The sequence below is a fragment of the Hetaerina americana genome, unplaced genomic scaffold, assembly GCF_022747635.1.
Source record: "Hetaerina americana unplaced genomic scaffold, ioHetAmer1.1.p SCAF_10, whole genome shotgun sequence".
Lineage (NCBI taxonomy): Eukaryota > Metazoa > Arthropoda > Insecta > Odonata > Calopterygidae > Hetaerina > Hetaerina americana.
Window position 1 is genome coordinate 67,158,362 of NW_027286070.1, and position 19,736 is coordinate 67,178,097.

General features: G+C 33.7%; 1 protein-coding gene across 2 annotated transcripts in view; it reads left to right on the plus strand.

Moving 5' to 3' along the window:
- The window catches only part of LOC139700196 (retinol dehydrogenase 13-like), an 88,333-nt gene extending 73,428 nt beyond the window's left edge, over positions 1–14,905 (plus strand). Inside the window, exons 2-8 of one of the 2 annotated variants that reach the window (XM_071598784.1) lie at positions 3,849–4,027; positions 7,880–8,134; positions 8,285–8,443; positions 9,020–9,142; positions 9,352–9,559; positions 10,789–10,917; positions 13,454–14,905. In XM_071598784.1, the coding sequence (XP_071454885.1) occupies positions 3,895–4,027; positions 7,880–8,134; positions 8,285–8,443; positions 9,020–9,142; positions 9,352–9,559; positions 10,789–10,917; positions 13,454–13,487 (1,041 nt within the window). In that variant the 5' untranslated portion in view covers positions 3,849–3,894 and the 3' untranslated portion in view covers positions 13,488–14,905. Of the gene's footprint in view, positions 1–3,848; positions 4,028–7,879; positions 8,135–8,284; positions 8,444–9,019; positions 9,143–9,351; positions 9,560–10,788; positions 10,947–13,453 lie in introns of both variants that reach the window. The other variant, XM_071598785.1, reaches the window with a different exon arrangement.
- The last annotated feature ends 4,831 nt before the right edge of the window (positions 14,906–19,736 follow it).

The window sequence follows — 19,736 nt, forward strand, 5'->3', positions numbered from 1 at the left end:
CTCCTTCGACTCGACGCTTTCACTGTCAAATGAGATCGCTTGAGCACCCCCCCCCCCGGCGATTTGAAGCTGTGTGTATATTATGAAAAAAAACCGTCACTCATTCCGATTTCATTAACTGCTTGGCCATTTGGAGTTTCTCTATTTTTTAATCATTAAGACAAGAGCTGAAGAGCACATTATTTTAGAGACTTTTAAGAGTCCAGTCCAGTCACTGAAGATTTCTTTATGCTACAAACATGTGTGCATTACTTTTCAGCCTGCTCTCGCAATCCGGGATCCACCTTGAATGGATTTAAGACACGGACTGAATTAAATGTTGTTTTAATTTCGTGGTGTACCAATGATTATCTAAGTCTAACACTCCTGGGAGTAATTTCGGTGGTCATTCAAAACCTTTCAAGTGAAAAGGTAAATGATTTTTCGACTTGAATGAATGTGTTAAAATATTTTTAGCTTTCGATTTTTATTGCCAATGCCCGAAAAGTATCCTAATTAAAATTCTTAACTCGTTTCTTTGAACTCACCGCCGTCTTCAGGTTGAATACGTGTATCATTTATTGATTACATTTCCACGGCTACCATTTCGAATGTTATCGCCTTCCTCTCGTTAACCAACTTAGTCATTGACCCTCATTGAAATTTCTGGAGATGAAGAACTCAGAAATCCGTCGCGGAAGAATGCCTTCCAGGCATGCCAGGACTCAGAAAGGCCCCTTAAAGAGTGCGACAAGAGTACACGAACTATCAACGATTTCTTGCCCGCTGAGACATGGAAAACGGTGAACTTGCTGTTCTATTTCCAGCATTGCTGCTATGGGCAGCGTTTGTCTACTGTATCTTTGCAATTCGAGGTGATAAGTATCAATTTCATGTGATTAATAACGGGGAATAAAATTCGCGCTTTCACGAGGCCATGCCATGAGATTTTAGAATATTCTATTTGAAAAAATATATCTATATCTCCCATCATTTTTTCCGTGGTGAATATAATACTACAAAATGGCATCGATCGCCTTGGTTACTGGGTTACAAATAATAATATGGGCATTAATATAAGTAAAAGTAAGCATATAAATTTTTCAAATAAAAAGAATGCAGAAAAGGAAATTTACACCCTCTTTGGAGAAAGAATCTATTAACCAGTCAATGCAAATATTTAGGCATTTATTTAACTAGAGATCTTGTGTGGGGAGTCCAAGTAGATAATATTTCACGGAAGGCATTTAAAGTATTGCATTGGGTGATGAGGAATTTAAAAGGAAGTAGCGTAGCCACAAAAGAAAAAGCATATAAGGTACTGGTTATCCCTATCCTAGAATACTCCTCAATAGTATGGGATCCATATGAGGTGGGACATATTAAAAAGATAGAAAAAGTTCAAAGAAAGGCAGCAAGATAGGTACTCGGAAGGTACTCGGAAGGTACAAAAGAACAGATAGTGTCACGGAAATGATAGATATACTGAAATGGAAGAGTTTGAAAAATAGAAGAAAAAGGAGTAGGTTAGGCGCGATGCATGGAATTGTTAAAAATAACGAAGCGTGGGAAGATTTATGGCAAGGGATAGATAAGCCTAACTTAAAGGGAAAAAACGACCATAGTTTCAAAACAAAAAAGGACGCAAAAAACAAATTAGAAAAAATACTCTTTTTTAAATAGAACTATAATTGATTGGAACCAGCTGCCTGGAGGTTTGTTTGAGCCCTTTCCATCCAATTTTAGAAGTTTTTAGTATAAATATAAAGCAGCCACTGGGTGATAAACTTCATTGTAGTTATTAAAATATTGTTTGTATGTGATGTGGGAGCTTGTTTGTATGTGATGAGGAAGTGTCATTGTATGTAAGAATATTTTGTCTCCTGTTTTTCTAGTGCGTGTATGTATGCAATGTTCGTTGTAAGAGTTATGTTTGACCAAACTTTACCGTTGCCACCGGGAAAATCGCCTAATTGCAACGTAATTGTAAAAAAATAAAAAAAATAATAATAATAATTATTATTATTATTTTCAGGATAAATGGCAGCAGTAATTTTGTCTGAGGATACGACAGTTGCCGCAAAGGTGCGCTGTTCGAATCTCGCCTAAACTTCGTAAAAAATTACTTATTCGTTTGAAAACTCGAAACAAGAAAGACTCTAAATGAGGAAAAATGTGTTAAGTGGTACTATTTTTAAATATTAATAATTAATCCAGGCACTGCACATTACTTCACAACAGTGTATAAGGCTTAGATTTATCGAAAACCTATCGTTCCTCGTTGTTGCGTCGCGACGCAATAATTCTCAAGAAGACATCGACAGACCGACTGCTTGGGTAATTTCGATCGATAGGAATTTTAGATCGATAAAATGGCATTTTGTGGGTTATCACCTTCCTTCTCTCATTCCGGACGTTGATTATGAATAAAGATGGATGTTAGAGGCATTCTAATATTGGTAAAGAGCTATTTAATCAGAAGGAATTTTTTATGAAATGAACAGTAATACGACGGGCTACTTCCTCAGAGCATGTTTTCTTGAGAATAAAAGATGACGAGATGAGACTTCAAAGGAACCGATCGAATAAAAGAAATATGATGAAAGACCTCCACTGGACTTGGGAGAACTCCGGGTTTCCATTTAAGCAAACAGGAGTTTTTCCCATTTTATTGCACGCAGAACTATTTTCCGTCCCAAGAAATATGTAGCATGGACTGACATTGCCAAAAAAATTGTGTAGGCAGCCCACTGGAATAAAAAACAGAATGGAAAAAATTGCGAATTCATCGGTTCTAAAATTTTACGAGTACATATTTATCTTTCTGCGCGACACAGAAACTTTCCTGTCGAAACACAAAAATACAAGATATCAAATGGGCTTAAATTACATTTGTGAACGAAATTATTACTAATGCATATGACCGTCTAAACCGGAAAAGCAGATGAAAGTTACAGCTAAAAACGTATATTCATGAAAGTAAATGTAAACTTGCGGAATGCAGGCTCCCATTGACTTATACAATGTAATTGAAACTATGTAATTAAAAACTTTTGATTTAATCAAGCACCTTATGTTGATTTCCCTTATTCCCAACCAAGTACACTATTGAAAAATCTTGATTATCACGGCGCTTAAAACCCTAATTAATATGATTTAACCCATTCTTATTGTTATTCTGCCAAATAATATATATTCCAGATTTTTCAAATCAATTGTACTGGTAATTTTAACTTTTATGGCTCGATTTGTAAGTAATTTAACAAATAAAAATTTCCAAAAGATTTACTAGGAAATAAATGCTCAGTGATTTTAATATCTGTATCAGGTTGGTAGTATATATAGGATTTTTAAGGATATCTTTCGTGTTAGTCAGTGATTAATAATTACAGCAATGTGTAATGCCTAGATTTGCCGCAAACCTATCCTCACCCAGTTGGTTCTGTATCTTCTATCACACTCACTGAGAATACTGATATTTTTTTTAGCAATGAAATTTTGCAGGACAAAAAATATTCGATATCAAGTTCATAATAATGCAGCGTTAAGATTCATTGACCAGAAAGTCTTCTCGCTCAGTTCAGTGTGAATACTTTTAGAATGGATTTAGAGTGGATTCCGCTCTCAGTATTCGATTAATAATCAATTTTATATGCTGAATGTAGCCACTGTTTCCATTTGAAGTGACACTTATTGCAACCACCCATGCCACACTTTGTCTCCCGGAGTCAGACTACCACCCTTTCCAGTGTGGTCCCTTGTAAAACGAAACGTTGTCGCCTAACCCTGACTCTCAATCGGATCCAAACGCATAACAACCATGACAACAACCTAATGTTTGTTTAATTTATCAATTGTTGTCATTTTAGCGGAAATTTGAGTTACTGTCGTCGCGAGACTACGGCGCGTTCAGCGATGGGAGGTCGTCTGAGTAGCTGGTGGTTCGGGGAGTGCAAGAGCAGCGCCCGGCTGGACGGGAAGGTGGCCATTATAACAGGTTGCAACACTGGTATCGGGAAGGAGACTGCCCTGGACTTCGTAAGGAGAGGTAAGCAGCAGGAAATTACGGCAATCCAATACAACTCTAAATTAATTACGTGCTTAGTGTTCCTCGATTGCCATATGAACGAACGTGCAGGGCATACGTGCATTCATCCATGTGAACTCTTGCTCTTCCATCAACCTAAGTATAGCCTCTAAACAGCAACTTCCATACTCAAGTTGCGTTTAGTATGGAAGTTGCTGTCGGGAGGCTATACTTTATATGTGAATGTAATCATAGCTTAATTGTTTGTATCTTGATGTGTTCGTCGCAGATTGTTGTGGAGATTGTTCTCGCATTCCTTTGCAGTTGTGTAACTCTGTTGCGCTAATAAATCCTTACAATAAATTAGCATAAGAGCTCCCGAGTGATAACTCTCATTGCTCTCGTAAATGTGAAATAATCCTTCGACAGTATATTGTCTATTCAATTCAAATTCACCGGTATTAACTTTTCCGCATTTTTAGTGGGGGAATGTATAGTATAAACTGATTGCAGAAAAACGAAGTATATTTCTGAGTGAACGAGATTTCTCATATCCTCTTCAGCTTTCTTTAGAGACACGAGTGTTTGAGAGCATAACAATATTATTGTAACCCTCCAAGTGCAATTTATTGAAATAGATACAGCGATACAGTCTCTACAGGCCAGTCCTGTAGACCCTATGCTGGACGTATGGAAGTTATACAATGGCGTATTGACCTTCGTTTAACTCTCAAGGAAATGGCGCACTATCACTCATTTTATTCTCCACTACACAGGATTAAAGATAGAAATGTTCAGGACTGTTTGCCGGAATATCTCTTCTCCAGGATATCGTTAACCCCATATAAATTCACGCAAAAATGAATCTAGGAGGACCCTTGAAGTCAAAAATTTCAGTTTTGTTTAAATTTGTTTCTTCGTTTTACTACGACCCACAGTCCTTCGGCCGAGTTAGTCTTCAAACCAGTAGTTGGATCTCAAAAAATCTCGAGTCCCTGTGATTATTATTCAAAGAAATGAAATTGAAGCCTTGAAGATGAGAAATTCTTGCCCAACAGTCAGATAGACTGATACGCGTTATTAACGTGCACGCATTATTAACACGATTCACATATTATTAACCTTTCTGGACGGACTTATTCTTTATCAACATTCAATATTGTACCAACTGTTTAATCGGGTACGGCGTACATACAAACACTCCGAGGCTTTTAGGAAAATACCTCCAAAAACGCATGGCTCTGGATGCATTCTGCCTATATAGAAATCCCGTCGTGAAAAGACACTTTCGCCAATTTCTACTTTTACACCGTCCATTGTTCCGATTATAGATTTTGAATTCTGTACTAAGGAATACACCCAAACTTCTTGAATAAAAATTTTCCAGTTACCTGCTGTCGCACCTCATGCAACAGAATTTGTGCACCGTATCACAGAATTTGGATGTAGTCTAGTGCCGCTTAAGCTTAAACTGCACTGGAAATACACTACAGCCTCCAAGTTAATTTTGCCGAGATCCAACTATTTGTCCTTTCTTAGATGCATGGAAGTGCGACAGGATCTTTTATGGCATCGCCATTTCTCCTCTTTATCATTAGCGTCAAACTCATTTCGTACCATTTAATACCAAGTCCTATAGTGGGTATAATCCCTTCACACTCTAAGAACAGAACAACAAGTTGGTTATGCGGAAGTTCTCTGACTAATTGAAACAAACTTATGGCACGAAGTGGAATTCCCTTCAAACATTGGAATAGGTTAGGAAACAATTGAAGTAAAGTAAACAGCAAATGCTTACCAAAACAATGCCAAGGAAACGATACGAGAGGTAAACAACATTAGAGATTGGAATTGAAACAAGATGGGAATGTAAACAAGAGAAAATCAAATGAATGTTCAGCAAAACACCGCCAAAGAAACAATTGGGTTCCACTTCCTGGAATATCCCCAGTAAAGTGTTATGTACTGTGGGGTGGTTATTTGGCATAACCTAATCTTTACTTCCATTTCTTTTACCTACATATAAATTTTCTTTTGATTTGAGTAATAGATATGAATTCAGAAAAAATATTGAAAAATTGTTAAGGGATCTAAAAGATGTAATTTTTAAATTGTAAAAATGTCAAAATATATCTTTGCGAATACCCAGCATCTGTACGGAGACCCCTGCACAGCATGTAGAGAAAGTAGAAAATATCAAAACACAACACTCTCATCCAAGAAGTCAAAAATGCAGCTTTTGACACTCCTATGGAATTACCTTTCAAAGTTTTTATTTATTTATTACACAAACTCGCAAAAAGGACAATCTGGTTTATTGACCTAAGTAATCATAAAATAAATCTCACAGATACAAAGTTTCGAATGATCCATACCTTCTGCTGCAATTTTATGCTTTCGTTTCTTATTTCAAACACCTCAACATCTGAATTCTTCAACTTAAATTAGTTCAAAACATTTGAAGGAGGATTGTGTTTATACAAGACACTCATTGATGTATAGAATTGGGAGTAACATCTTGATAGTTTTCATTACCTGGGTGGGCAGTTGAAAATGGACTGCCACACCTGAACAGTTACAAACCCATTGACGATCCTACATATTTATAATTTGCCTAATTGGAAGGAGTAATCATTCAAATAGATGCATTACTAATTAATTAGCTGAGTTGTAACTGCTTTATTTTGTGGGCACGAAGAATAGCGTTTTGCAAATGAATTGCGATTTTAATTCATACTACGAGGGTCATCCGGAAAGTAGTACCCGTTCGTGAAATAAAGACACAAAAGTAAATATTAACAAACATAAAAAATTTTATTTGAAAGAGGATACTTTAAACTACTTCTCAACATAATCTCCAAGCAAATTAAGGCATTTGTCATAACGTGTGACAAGTTTCTGTATTCCTGCTGCATAGTCCTTCGCCGCCAGCTCATTGAGATACGCGAGGGACCCATCTTGCACAAATTTTTGCATAATGCAGATGGTGTTTAACAATTTAATGAACAATTGTTCGAGAAACATTGGGAAAATGCTCACAGATGTCATCAATTGTGACGCGCCGATCGTTCCTCACGAATTCGTCAACTGAGCTCACCAGTTGGTCTGTAATGACAGACGGTCTCCCCGAACGCTCATCGTCGTGTGTGTTCCCCCTCCCCATGTTGAAGTTGCGACACCACCGCCGAACAGACGACTCGTCCATTACATTGTCTCCATACACCTCCTTTAATTGGCGATGAATATCACATGGGCGAACGTTTCTTGCATTGAGGAATTTAATCACTGCCCTCACTTCACAACTGGCGGCGTTCTCAATTTTTTTAAACATTGTAAACAATCACAGAAACAACACAGGCAATGCTAGCGTCACGCAACTTGGCTCAGAGAAGGCAGACAAGCCACTGAAGCTATCTGACCTCGTCCAGCGGCTACTCGCGTCGTCAGCACTTCATGCGGCACGAACGGGTACTACTTTCCGGATGACCCTCGTATATACTCAGTAATTTAATCCAATTGTTGTAAAAAATTAATTTTATTGAAAGCAATGCATGATAACAGAAAATAACAATCATTATGATCATATTCCTTTTTGCTGCTTTTGTTTATTTGATGGCATATTTAAGATTTGTACTTTGCATCACAAGGATAATGTTTGAGATGTTAGTTTTGCAAATCATGTCATTGCCGTGGAAGCTCATGGAGCAATCATTGATTTTGGTCTGAGTACTTTGACTCTTGTGCACTGCTATATTTGTCAGTAGGCTCATACCGATATATTTTCTCTATTTTTTAGCTGAGTATACATTTGAGTGCATGTGTGTTTAATATGGATTGCAGTGATTGCTAATCATTTCATCTTTATTTTATCAGGATGTCGAGTCATAATGGCGTGTAGAGACTTAGAGAGGGCTAATAAAGCTGCAGAGGATGTATTAGCCGTTGCAAAAGAGGCGGAGGAACAAAACAAGACTGAGAAAAGGTTACCACTAGAGAATAATTATGTGGGGGAGAAACCAAAAGTTGAGGTATATCAACTTGACTTAAATTCATTGGAATCAGTCAGGGAGTTTTCTGATAAGATATTGAATGCAGAACCAAAAATACACCTCCTCATCAACAACGCCGGTAAGTTAATCAATTTTTCAAATTTATGATTTGATTAACTTTGAGCAAATGGTATAAATTTCCCCTTTGATTTCACATTATCATTAATGAATATTTTTAGACAAAGTAATGTTTATTATTTTTCTAAAAATGAGCTGCATTAAATTTTAGGAGTCATGGCTTGTCCGAGGGGTCAAACCAAGGAAGGACACGAGTTGCAGCTGGGGGTGAATCACCTTGGTCACTTTTTACTCACCTGCTTACTTCTTAATAGGATCTGTGAGACTCCTGAAGCTAGGATTGTTAACGTTTCCTCAATGGCTCACAAATGTGAGTTTTTCCCCGGATAATTTTAATTTTTAAATCCATAATAAAATCATATCCACAACAGATAATAATTTCATAATTTGGAATTTATTTCCTGCTTCAATATAAATCATTCTTAAAAAATAGAATTTGGTGTACTCTTGTGATTCAGATAATTTTAAGAACAACCCCATTTTTATTAAAAACTTCCAATAGAAAATGAGTGTACTTATTTACATTTCCAGTACATATATGTCAATGAATTTCTTAACATGGGGACTTCATAGCATGCTTAATAAAGTATGTCAGGAAAGAAAATATTTTTTGCAAGTAGAAATATTTCACAATGAAGATTTGGAATTAAATGTATTTAAATTTTTTTAAATGCTACTGTACTACCATCATCAGTATTTAAATCTTAATGTTAGTTTACTTAAGTCCTCAATTCTTCTCTAATTACTATTACACTTCCTTTTACTAGCTTTTTCCCCCTGATAGCACCGCATGATAATTTTTCTGTTTTACATTCTTTTTAATTTTTATTATGATTTTTAGCATTTAAACTTTAACCTTTTAAAACATTTCTGCATTATTTTTAAGGGGGAGACTTTGACTTTGATGATATGAACATGGAGAAGACCAGGTACTCAGCCACTGCTGCATACTCAAGGAGTAAACTGGCAAACATATTATTCACCAAAGAACTAGCCAAAAGATTAGAGGGTAAGATTGAATTCATTGATTGTTGATTGACTTGTAAAATATGATCGAATCCTACCTACTGGTTGCTGGAAAAGATATTTGATTGAAACATCAAAATAAAAAAGTAAATAACCATATTATCTTTATCTTCTGTAATCATGAAAGAGATTTCAAAAATGATTTTTTTGAAGTTCAAAATGTTTTCATTACATCCCTTGTATCCCTTACAGGGACAGGTGTCAACACCTATGCTTTGCACCCTGGTGTTGTTGCAACTGAACTAGGCCGCCACCTTGATACTGCTATAATACCTGGAATGTCATGGATATTTGCTAATGTTGGTGCCATCATAGCAAAAAGTCCACGTCAGGGAGCACAAACTACAATTTATTGTGCAGTAGATGAAAACACAGCTAAAGAAACAGGACTTTACTACAGGTAAGTACTTACACCAGATGTAATTAACCAAAACGATACACTCTTGCATTTATGCTTGTGGAAGACTTCCAGTGGATCCAGGATGTCTTTCTGCAGTCTTACTTGGAGTTTATTTCCCGTAGTTCAAATCCTGATTATAACTTCATTTTTTCTACAGTTTTTAATTCTCATCTTTTTTTTCATACTAGCTGGTATCTTTTTTCAGGGATAAAAATTATAAAAAAAAAACTTTTCCCCACTTTTACTGATAATTTTGAGTAAATTTCTTCTTTGAAGATATTGTATATATTCCAAATCCTTATCTACTTTTGATTTTTATATTGCACTCTTTCTGTCTATATTCCTGGAGCAAAGTTACCCACATTCATGTCTCATTCCTGTATAAATCTAGCTATTATATTTGCCATATTTAGAAAATATATTCCTTTTATGTACCCTGAATCTCTTTAAATTCCATAGATAATATTCCTAATTTATTTCTTTTGGATCACCTCATTTCTCTCTTTTTACTTCCTGGCTTTCTTCTTCTCCAATTTTCTCAGTCTCTGAACTTAATCAAATATCATCATCTTGCTATATTTCCCTTAGTTCTTTCACCTAACTTAGTGGAAGGGTAAAATAGACAGTGAAAACTTGTTTATACATAAAAGGTAATCACCAATTATTTGGCTATAGCAACTATGTCAAAAAATAGTTGTCTTCATTGTGAATTCAATGGAGGATTATTTTTAAACGTGGCACCAGTCCCTCTTACGGTTTAAGTTTCACAGTTTGCGATCATTTTGATAAAAATTTGGAATAAGAAGAGGAGGGATTATTCATCTTATTATTTATGGCAAACTTAGGTGTTACAAAGTAGGTGGAAACTTGAATAACATACTTCTCAGTTATTCATGCTAATGTGACTACTTTATGGCTGTAGTGTGAAACTTCAATTATGAGATGGAACCTGTAGGTATTCAACCACAATGCCAAAAATATTTCACAAAATTTGAATTATTTAACAACTCTTGGTGGCTATTCTATTACAACAAAAGTTCATTTTAGTCATTTGAGGTTATATGCCAAGTCTTTTTCTCATATGTTCTATATTTCACATCATCAAATCTTATAGACATTAAATATTCTGTACTTACATTAAAAATAATCACTAATTCAGAACAATGAAACTAATATTTGAAAATTTCTCTTTCATGAAATATAAAACTAATGAATTTTGACATCTTCAGTGACTGCAGAGTAAGAACACCGAGTGCAAAAGCAAGAGATCCAGAAATGGCGAGAAGGTTATGGGAAGAGAGCCTAAAGATGGTTGGACTCAAAGAGGACCCAACACTCAACCTCCCCCAGAAGGCTAGGTGAGGGGATCTAAGGAGAAGAGTCAAATGTAAGGCTCATATGAGAAATATGATATTTTTCATTAAATGGTGACAATTAGAGTAAACTAAGTATTTATAAGGGTTTGAATTTGAATCTTAGTTTCAGTTAGCCATATTAAGCCTTCTGGGCAACACACCTAAATTCTAACTGTGAACTGTTTCAATTCTAATCTCACTTTGAATGTGGGTTTGGGTAATCATATTAGCTTGGATGCTGTAAGGTTACAGGGACAGATTGATAAGGGAAAATTAAACTGATGTCATAAAACACACAAAACAAGTGAACCCAGTCATCAATCAAATGATAAAACTGAGCCCTGTTGAAAATCCCTTTCTGACTCTCTAGTCATTCAGCAAACAGACACTTTTTTGTTTTGTTGTTATATAGAATTCATATAGTATGAGTAAGTTTCCTGTATGTTAAACTATGTATCATTAACCATACCAAATCCTTTTTAAATGATATTTTTAGAATGAAATCATATAAAATGCTTCAGTAGTACATTAAATGATAAAATATAATAGCAATAAAAAGCATGATATGACATAATAACTATCCTATCACATTTCTTGATTCAGATCCATATTCTCTATTATTCTTCCTATATGGCTACAAGTTAAAAGAGTTGGAGCATAAAATTTTTAAAAATTTAATATCTCTTATAATACAATTTCTGATTGATGGTAGTTCCCTACCTTACAATTTTAACCTTTTAGGCTGTTCTGGGCATTCACAATAGTTCTATGCAATTAAGAATTGAAATTAGCTCGTGTCATGGGTAACAGGGTACTCCAAAATGTCGCAAGTTCAAGTTCATTAGAAATACGTTTATGTATGATGAATTTTATCTAGAGTACAATGCAATTGTAGGTTTTATAGGTTTTATTATATTTTTTACTCAAATTGTGCTAGATAGTATTATTTGCAGTCAACTTGTGAGGGGTATGCCAATCTATGTGGCAAATGCATGAGTTGGGTACAAGAGATAAATTGTAAGTTTGCATCACAAAAATCATATATTATTAGTATACATTTTGCAAAGCAAGGAGATGATCATATTTTTTCCCATAATACAGTGAGACTGAAGAGATTTTAGTCATCCTGACTAGGCCAAGACATCACACAATACCTTCTCTCCCCAAATTGATGTTGAAAGTTAGCACTTCTTGGTGATATACATGGGAATGCCCATTGGAGGTTCATTTCCCTGCCCTCCCATGCCTTTGCCACTGACATTGGATTATCTGATCAAGAGGCAAATGAGATTAAAGGTCTCATCATAACTTTTGGTTAATTTTTAACATTACCTCTTTAAAATTCATGTGTTTACATTATGTAGAAAATATTAAATCATAGCATGTGGTTTGATGACTGATGATTAATCTTCTGTGTGAAGAACTAAGAGAATTTTTAAATTGACTTGTAATTTAAATAAAACCACCTAAGGTGTCTCCAGTGTCAGCCATAGCCAAAAATGCTCTGTGATCACTGCTTAACTATTATCTGGAATTATAGCAAACTATGCATTTAAATAACAATACACAAGATGTACCAATTAATTTGGAACTCTCCTATCTGAGAGTTCCAAATTAATTGGTGCATCTTGCGTACATTAAAAATGTATCAGTGGTAGTAATGAATTATCCCTGGCCTCACTTCAGTACTGATTTTTGGCTATCACTGTATGATTTCCATTTATCTACATACAGTTTCCTTCAGGGCAGGAACTGCAAAATTTGTTCCTTCACAAGACATTTTTAGCATGAAGTCTGCTTCCTTGTTGGGATTGTCTGGCTCTTGTAATGCCCACTTTGCTAGTATCAAAGAATGAACAAAAAAGGGTTTCAGGCTGTTTATCATTCACAGCCATAATGGTAATCAATTCGGAAGGTTGAGATTGTAGCTGAATGTAAAGCTTGCCAAAAGCTCTGTGAAATTCATTAATTATGGTTGGGGGATTGATTGCTTTCCCAGTGCTGTTTGTGATTTCCAAGGAAGATAGGTAGGCAAAAAAGAACCCAGCTTGGGTATAACTGGCATCAGGAATCAAGACCAGGGATTCTAGTTGGTACCTAGCTGAAAGCTTTTCCCACTAAGCTATCATACTCTGTTTATTATTAATGCATGCAACATTTCTTTTTTGAAAAGAGTTTGTAAAAAAATCTCTTGAGGGTGTTTTACATCTCAAATAAATTTACTTCCTTATGATGCTGTGTAGTCTATTGAGTTAATTTTTACTCATTGGAGAGATTTCAATGACTATTGTGGCACAGCTGATTTATTGGGGAAGTAAATATTTCTCAAAACAATATGAGAACATCTTCTTCAGATATTTTTATCAAACAATATCACTTTTTGTCATAGTAATTCAAAATTTAGTTTATAATGCATATTATGTAGCAGCTTGAAATTTACAATAATTTTATCCCTGTATTAATAACAATTCCCCGCAATTAATGAACCTACCCATTTTATTTGCCATGTAATTTAAATGTAAATTCATTATTTTTTCAGCCTTCACCATTCCCTTGCAAAATTAAGAATATAAGAAGACAGTTATTCACACACAGCTTTTTAGGTAGAGCTACTGAATTGATATTATTTTCTACGATTTGAAAAAAAGACCTTCTTCCTGAGGATGGACATATATAGCCAAATGCATAGGAGAAGTAATGTGCAGGTCACATTGAAGATTTCTGTTTTTTACCGTGTGTAAATACACTGATAAACACCAATGCTATCACTGGTCTATGTATAGCCTAACAATTCAGAGGTTTTACATATTTTTATGGTAATTAAGTCTACTTGAGCATTTTGTGATCTTCACCAATTTTCTCTGAATGGCCTCAGGTTTTTAAAACATGCAATTATTTTTGTTATTATTTAAAAAGCTACAATTCTGAATGAAAAAGGGATTGAATAGTAATTTTTTTTGCTAGAATGGCTATAGTGTTAATTGAGATGCCACATTTTGAGAAACAGTGACCTGAATCACAATAGTATGTAATTGTATATTGCAACCCTGGTTGTAAACTGCAGTTTAAGATGATTCCATTCAGAATAGCAACCAAAGATCCCAGACAAAAAACATCTGGGTACTTACAAAATTTAAGATAACTTTTATACTTTATATGAATGCAACTTTCTTAAATGGCTTGCTATTTATTCTCTCTATGAAAATGAATAAATGTAATAGATATGTAGTGGGTACAATTATACTTACTCACAAATTTATATGCAAATCAAGTGATCATTATGATTAACACAATATTATGCACTTTTAGAGTAAGTACTTATTTTTTGGGGCAAGTCATAATATTTCATTATAATTGTTACATTTTTAAAAAGTTATTATAAAAAGTGAAGTGAAGTAAATATTTCTTTAATATGTAAAAATCCATTCATCTCCTTAGGGTTACTGGATCATATTCAAGGATACTCAAAAGAATCCTGTTTTATTGTCAACTTTTGATACTGTCTCTGCATAGTCTGCAAATATCTTGCAGTTAGAAATTTTATATAAATTGTAAATCACGCTGCAATGGCTGATTCATGATTAATTAAAAACCCATTCTTAAATATAATTGATACTTATACCAAAACATACATAACATTAAATAAAAGAGTTTTTAAATTCATAATTGTATTTCTTATAATTAAATAAATGATGATTGACATTAATTAAATTGTATAATATTTTTTCCATAATAAACCATATAAATGATCAAATGTATTGAAGGTGTGTTAAAAAAACGCTAAGTAATGCACAAAATAAATTAATTTTATATTTTTCTTGCAAATAATAAAATGGATTGTCCATAAATAAATGTTTAACCATATTTTTTCATAAATTTCAACCTCATTAATTTTATTTACTCTTTCCACTCCTTTTCATATGTTGTTTGGTCCACATTGTACTCGACCACTTTCCATGTGTGTGTATATACATCGCTCGTACAGGTATATGCACAGAAAATATGTATAAAGGCACCTAAATAATTCAAATAATGAAGTTTTCTGTATTTCATTTAATTTGATTGGAGTTTTCCATAAGTTAAACCTATTATAACAAAATTACAAGGTGAATATATGGAGTCATTTGAATTACTCTCATACACAGAGTATGTGAGTTATGATAAAATAATCAAAATCTTCATCATTGCTAAAAAATAAATTACCTGCCTAATTTATATGTGAAATGAACTAATAAATTATGTTGCATACATCCATATTGGATGTCTATGCAGTCTTTGCTAATTGGCACAAATTGTGTGGGTGAATACAAAGATGGTCTGAAAGAATGAGTAGCCAGCTATGCAGATGGATAAACAGTCGTATATCTACCTGCTTAGCCCTTATGCCTTACTATTTTGGCACTAGAAATTGTATTGTTCATCATCTAGAAAAAGTGTCAATGTAATGAAGAAAGTATTAATAGCAGTAATATGAATATTATAACATTAATATTAACAGGATTAATTGATAATTAATAAGATTGATATTAACATTATAAGATGCTTTTTAGGAAAATATTGATAACAGACAATCTTGAAATAGACAAATCTTATGGTTCAGCGTCCTACATGAAGAAGTGATGCAGCTATATTGGGGTTGAAAAAAGTGCCTTGTTGTTTAAAATGCTGTCAAGGTTTTAAACTCAATTTTAAAAGATATTTGAATTGCTGCTGACTTTCCAGCAACTGTTTAATTAGTTGGTTTATGTATCGTTAGTTGCAGTCCAGAGATCAAATGTGACAAGAGTCAGCAAGTTGCAGTAGAATAGATTCTAAAAAGTTGAGGGACCATAATAATAGACCAATGAGCAGAAGTTGACACGCTGTTATGTTTAAATAGACTTTTATACAATAAACTTTTGCTCATTGTTATAAGATATTTCAACTGAGTTAGTATCAGTACTTGATGTTGATTTGACCCAATGTTATGGTTCATTTTAAACCAAAATTGGAATGAATTCAGTGGCAAGTTTTAAACCCACAACATTTTTGCCATCCAGCAAGAAAGTACTTAAAATGCACAACAGGTTATTTAGTCAGGTATATTTGATATTTCACTTTTGACATTGGTTAAATTTGTGTGATGCTTTGCTTGAGGGTTTATGAATATTCACAGATTCCTGCTTCAGATATGAGTGCAGCATTAGAATCTTGTCTTTGTGTTTTTACTTTTTTACACTATAAAATAAACTAAGCTGCAGCAGCTAATTTAAATTCTACACAACTGATTTTATTGTTCTTGTAGCTGTTTAATTTCTTTTCATGATTTCATTGTCATTATCCAATTTACAAAATGCTGGTGCATAAAACATGACTTCGAAGTTGGGATCTAAATGAAGATGTTTCTCTGAGGAAAAGGTGTCTATTTATTTATTTCATGCTCTCTAGTGCACTAACCTTTCTTAATTTTTTGCTTCGTCTTAGTTGATGGATCTTAAGTTATTGTTCATGAGTATCCACTTCCAAAATGTGATATTGGGATCTATCCCAAATAACAATTTTATTCATTAATTTGCTTTGAGCAAAAGCAAATTAAGGTATAAAATTCTGTAGCTTATTAATTTCAGTTGTTTACCAACCAGTGAATGTTTTGCCAGTTTCATCAAGGAAGGTAAAACCAGAAATTATCTTCAAGAAAAAAAACATGTGAAGGGATTCCACAGGGTTGGTAAACAAGATCATGTGAGTGTTAATGGGCAAATAGGTTTAAATATCAGTATAGTAAAATTGTTTATGATATACTCCAAAGCCTTGATTATGTTCATTCCTTTATATATGCATCTTTAGAATATGGTTGCTAGAACACACCTACTTATGTTGAATATAGATCTATACTTGCTGTAGACAGAAAATATCCCTGAAATGTACTAGATTTCCAAGGTAAGATAATCAAAAATTCTGTGTACCATACTTAAAACTCAACAAATACAAAATCTTGAATATTATAATTCATATTTGACTCACTTATTCAGAGCTTAAAATTTTCCCAGGCATGAAGGAGAGCATTTTGAATCTTCCACTGCTAATTTTTACTCTTTTAAGTAGTTTTCAAAGAAAATTCATTAAGTAGTAGAAAAACATAGTTTCTTTACTGCATAGATTGCTTTAACTGACTCTAAGGACTTGCGGTATGTACATGCACGTTAGTATCTTTGAAGCAAAAGACAGAAGTATTTTATTAATAAATGTCTTACATGCCTATCCTTTGAGAAATACTTTTTCATGAGGAAGATGAGTTAATGAAGTGATGAAATTGTTGATGGAATGCTCCAAATGTGTAAACCCTCAGGGGTATACAAGAATTTCCGTGTATTCTTTGCCTTTGCTTCAATAATGGGTTGAATGAAATTTGTATTTGGCCTCTTATATATTCCAATCTGTAAATTGTTGCTAAATCTTGGAAAGAAGAAAGCATTGATCCATTTTATTGAGCTCACTTTGGAAATAACTATCTCTCAAAAAAATGATAATTTACCCACTTCAAAATGTTATGTAAAACATTGTGACACAAAATTAATGTGATATAGCCCTTATCCAGATCCAGAATTCAAAATTACAGAAAACCAAAAGCCATTAAGACTAAAGCTGAATTGACATCAAATTTGAAACTGGCACCTTGTAATTTTTTATTTGTCCCCTGAAATGAAAATGAGTAATTGGAGCAACGAACAGTGTGGCATGTTAAAATATTAGTATTTTTCTCGAAATAAAATTGACAATTTTAGAGTTGGGCGTTCAACTTGGGGCAAACTTTAGCGCACACATACTTTAAAAGAAAATTTTACAAAAATCATTTCAAGTTATTCCATGTATTTAGGATACTACTGAAACTATTAATGACTGGCTCGTTTGTTGGAATTTTATAGCAGTGCTGGTCATAATACAGATATACTTTAATTAAAACGTGAGCATTATAATTCTTCTTATTGAATAGCTTCCCATAATGCAGTATTTCCAAAATAAAGGAATCATTTGATACCAAGCCCTTTGTAATTGAAATTTTATGCATCAAGAATTGTCTAAATAATGGGATAGGGGATTTTACTGAAGAGTTATAGCCCATCAACCCTTATTTACGCTCTTAGGTTTTGAGAGTACATTTCATCATGTTGAATGAGTGGAAATAGTTAATAATATGAAGGAAAGGTGAATGGCAGATTAATGATTAAAAGTTTGGAAGATGAGAACCTCTGAAAAAGGAACAGTTATATGTATATAACATGTAATGAAAGACATACAGGTAAGAAAATATAAAACTATGAAAATAACGGCATGGAAATATGGTGATTTTTTCCAGCTGCTATAAATGTACTTGACAGAACTTGCTATTGCCAAGGGAGTGCTCATGGGTAAATGTTGATCTCCAGAAGTATGCCAAACATGAAATGTAAAACATTAAATAGGAGAAAAATGAAATTAACTTTTGCCTGAGAAGTGACCTGGAGCTTATGTTCTCCTGAACAATTGGTCCATTATCATTTTCCATTCAATTGAAATATGAAATGGAAGGGCAGCCATTATCATCATTTTTATGTCACATTAGGTATTCATTCAAGTTTTTGTGCCTACTTAAAGGCAGGCTTCGGATGGTCCCTAATGACTATCTATTTCCAAGAATCACAAAATTGTACCTATTTGTTTTGCTCTTCATTCAATTAAAACATTTAACTCCATTAAAAGTACTAAAAATGGACTACTAAGTACGTAGTTCCTACCATTAGATTAAAAAAAAAGGAGTAAAGAAAAAGAAGTTTAAAGTCAACACTGGTTTCGCGAATGGATGTCCCATGATGATTGGATCCATGTTTAGCAAATAAATCAATGGTCAGGGAATAATTATTCTATTCCAGTGACTTTCATGGAGTCATTCCATAAGAATAACTGAAATCGTACATTTTTGAAAGCATTCACCTACAAGTGCAATTACTGTCTTTCCCTGTTCTCAGCTTAGCGGCCTCCAAAGCCCTGGGTATTACTGATTTCCTTTTTCCTACATTTCTCTTTGGTAGATATATCTTAGGTCTCACATAGCAAAATACACACTTAGAAATTAATAAAAGCATAATGTGGCTCTTGCTCCTATTTCAGACAAATTATGCTTGATAATTCAAAAAATAACAATTAAAAAAAGAAAATGCATTGGTTAAAATAAACAGAAGTTTGTCGATTTGTAAAAACTATTGGATGTTTACAATGAAAGTCTTTTATCTTCATTTGCATCCAGGTCTTCTTGAATTATTATCGGGCATAACATGCCTAAAAATAATTTTGAATATTGCATATTAAAAATGTCAGTTATTAGAACTGTTTAAGACTTAAAATTCGAGTTGACAGAATATTTTACACTATGAAAATGCTTACATTAAATATTTAAATATAACATGGTTGAAATGAGAGGAGTTCCTAATTACTTAAATATTTGATGGAATTTGTACGTATTGTGTAGTTTTTCAATCATAGATTTGTGGCCATGACTGCAACCTGTAATCTATTTGAATTTTTTCTTGTGTTTATGGATGTAGATCAATCTTTCTCCTTGAAATTTAGTTGTAAACAGATATCTTTTTATGAAAATTAACTTTCTCTGAAAAAATGTCATGATACTTAGGAATACCATCATGATATAATGTGGTCTAGGTCTAGATACATAGATACATACAATCAACCTTAAGTCAACTTGATAGGTGGAGGTAGAGCTCACATATCCTATTTATTGAGTCATGTAAATGTGAAAGTCATAAATCAGGATAGGGGAACCAGTTCATTTTTATGTGCATAGCAAT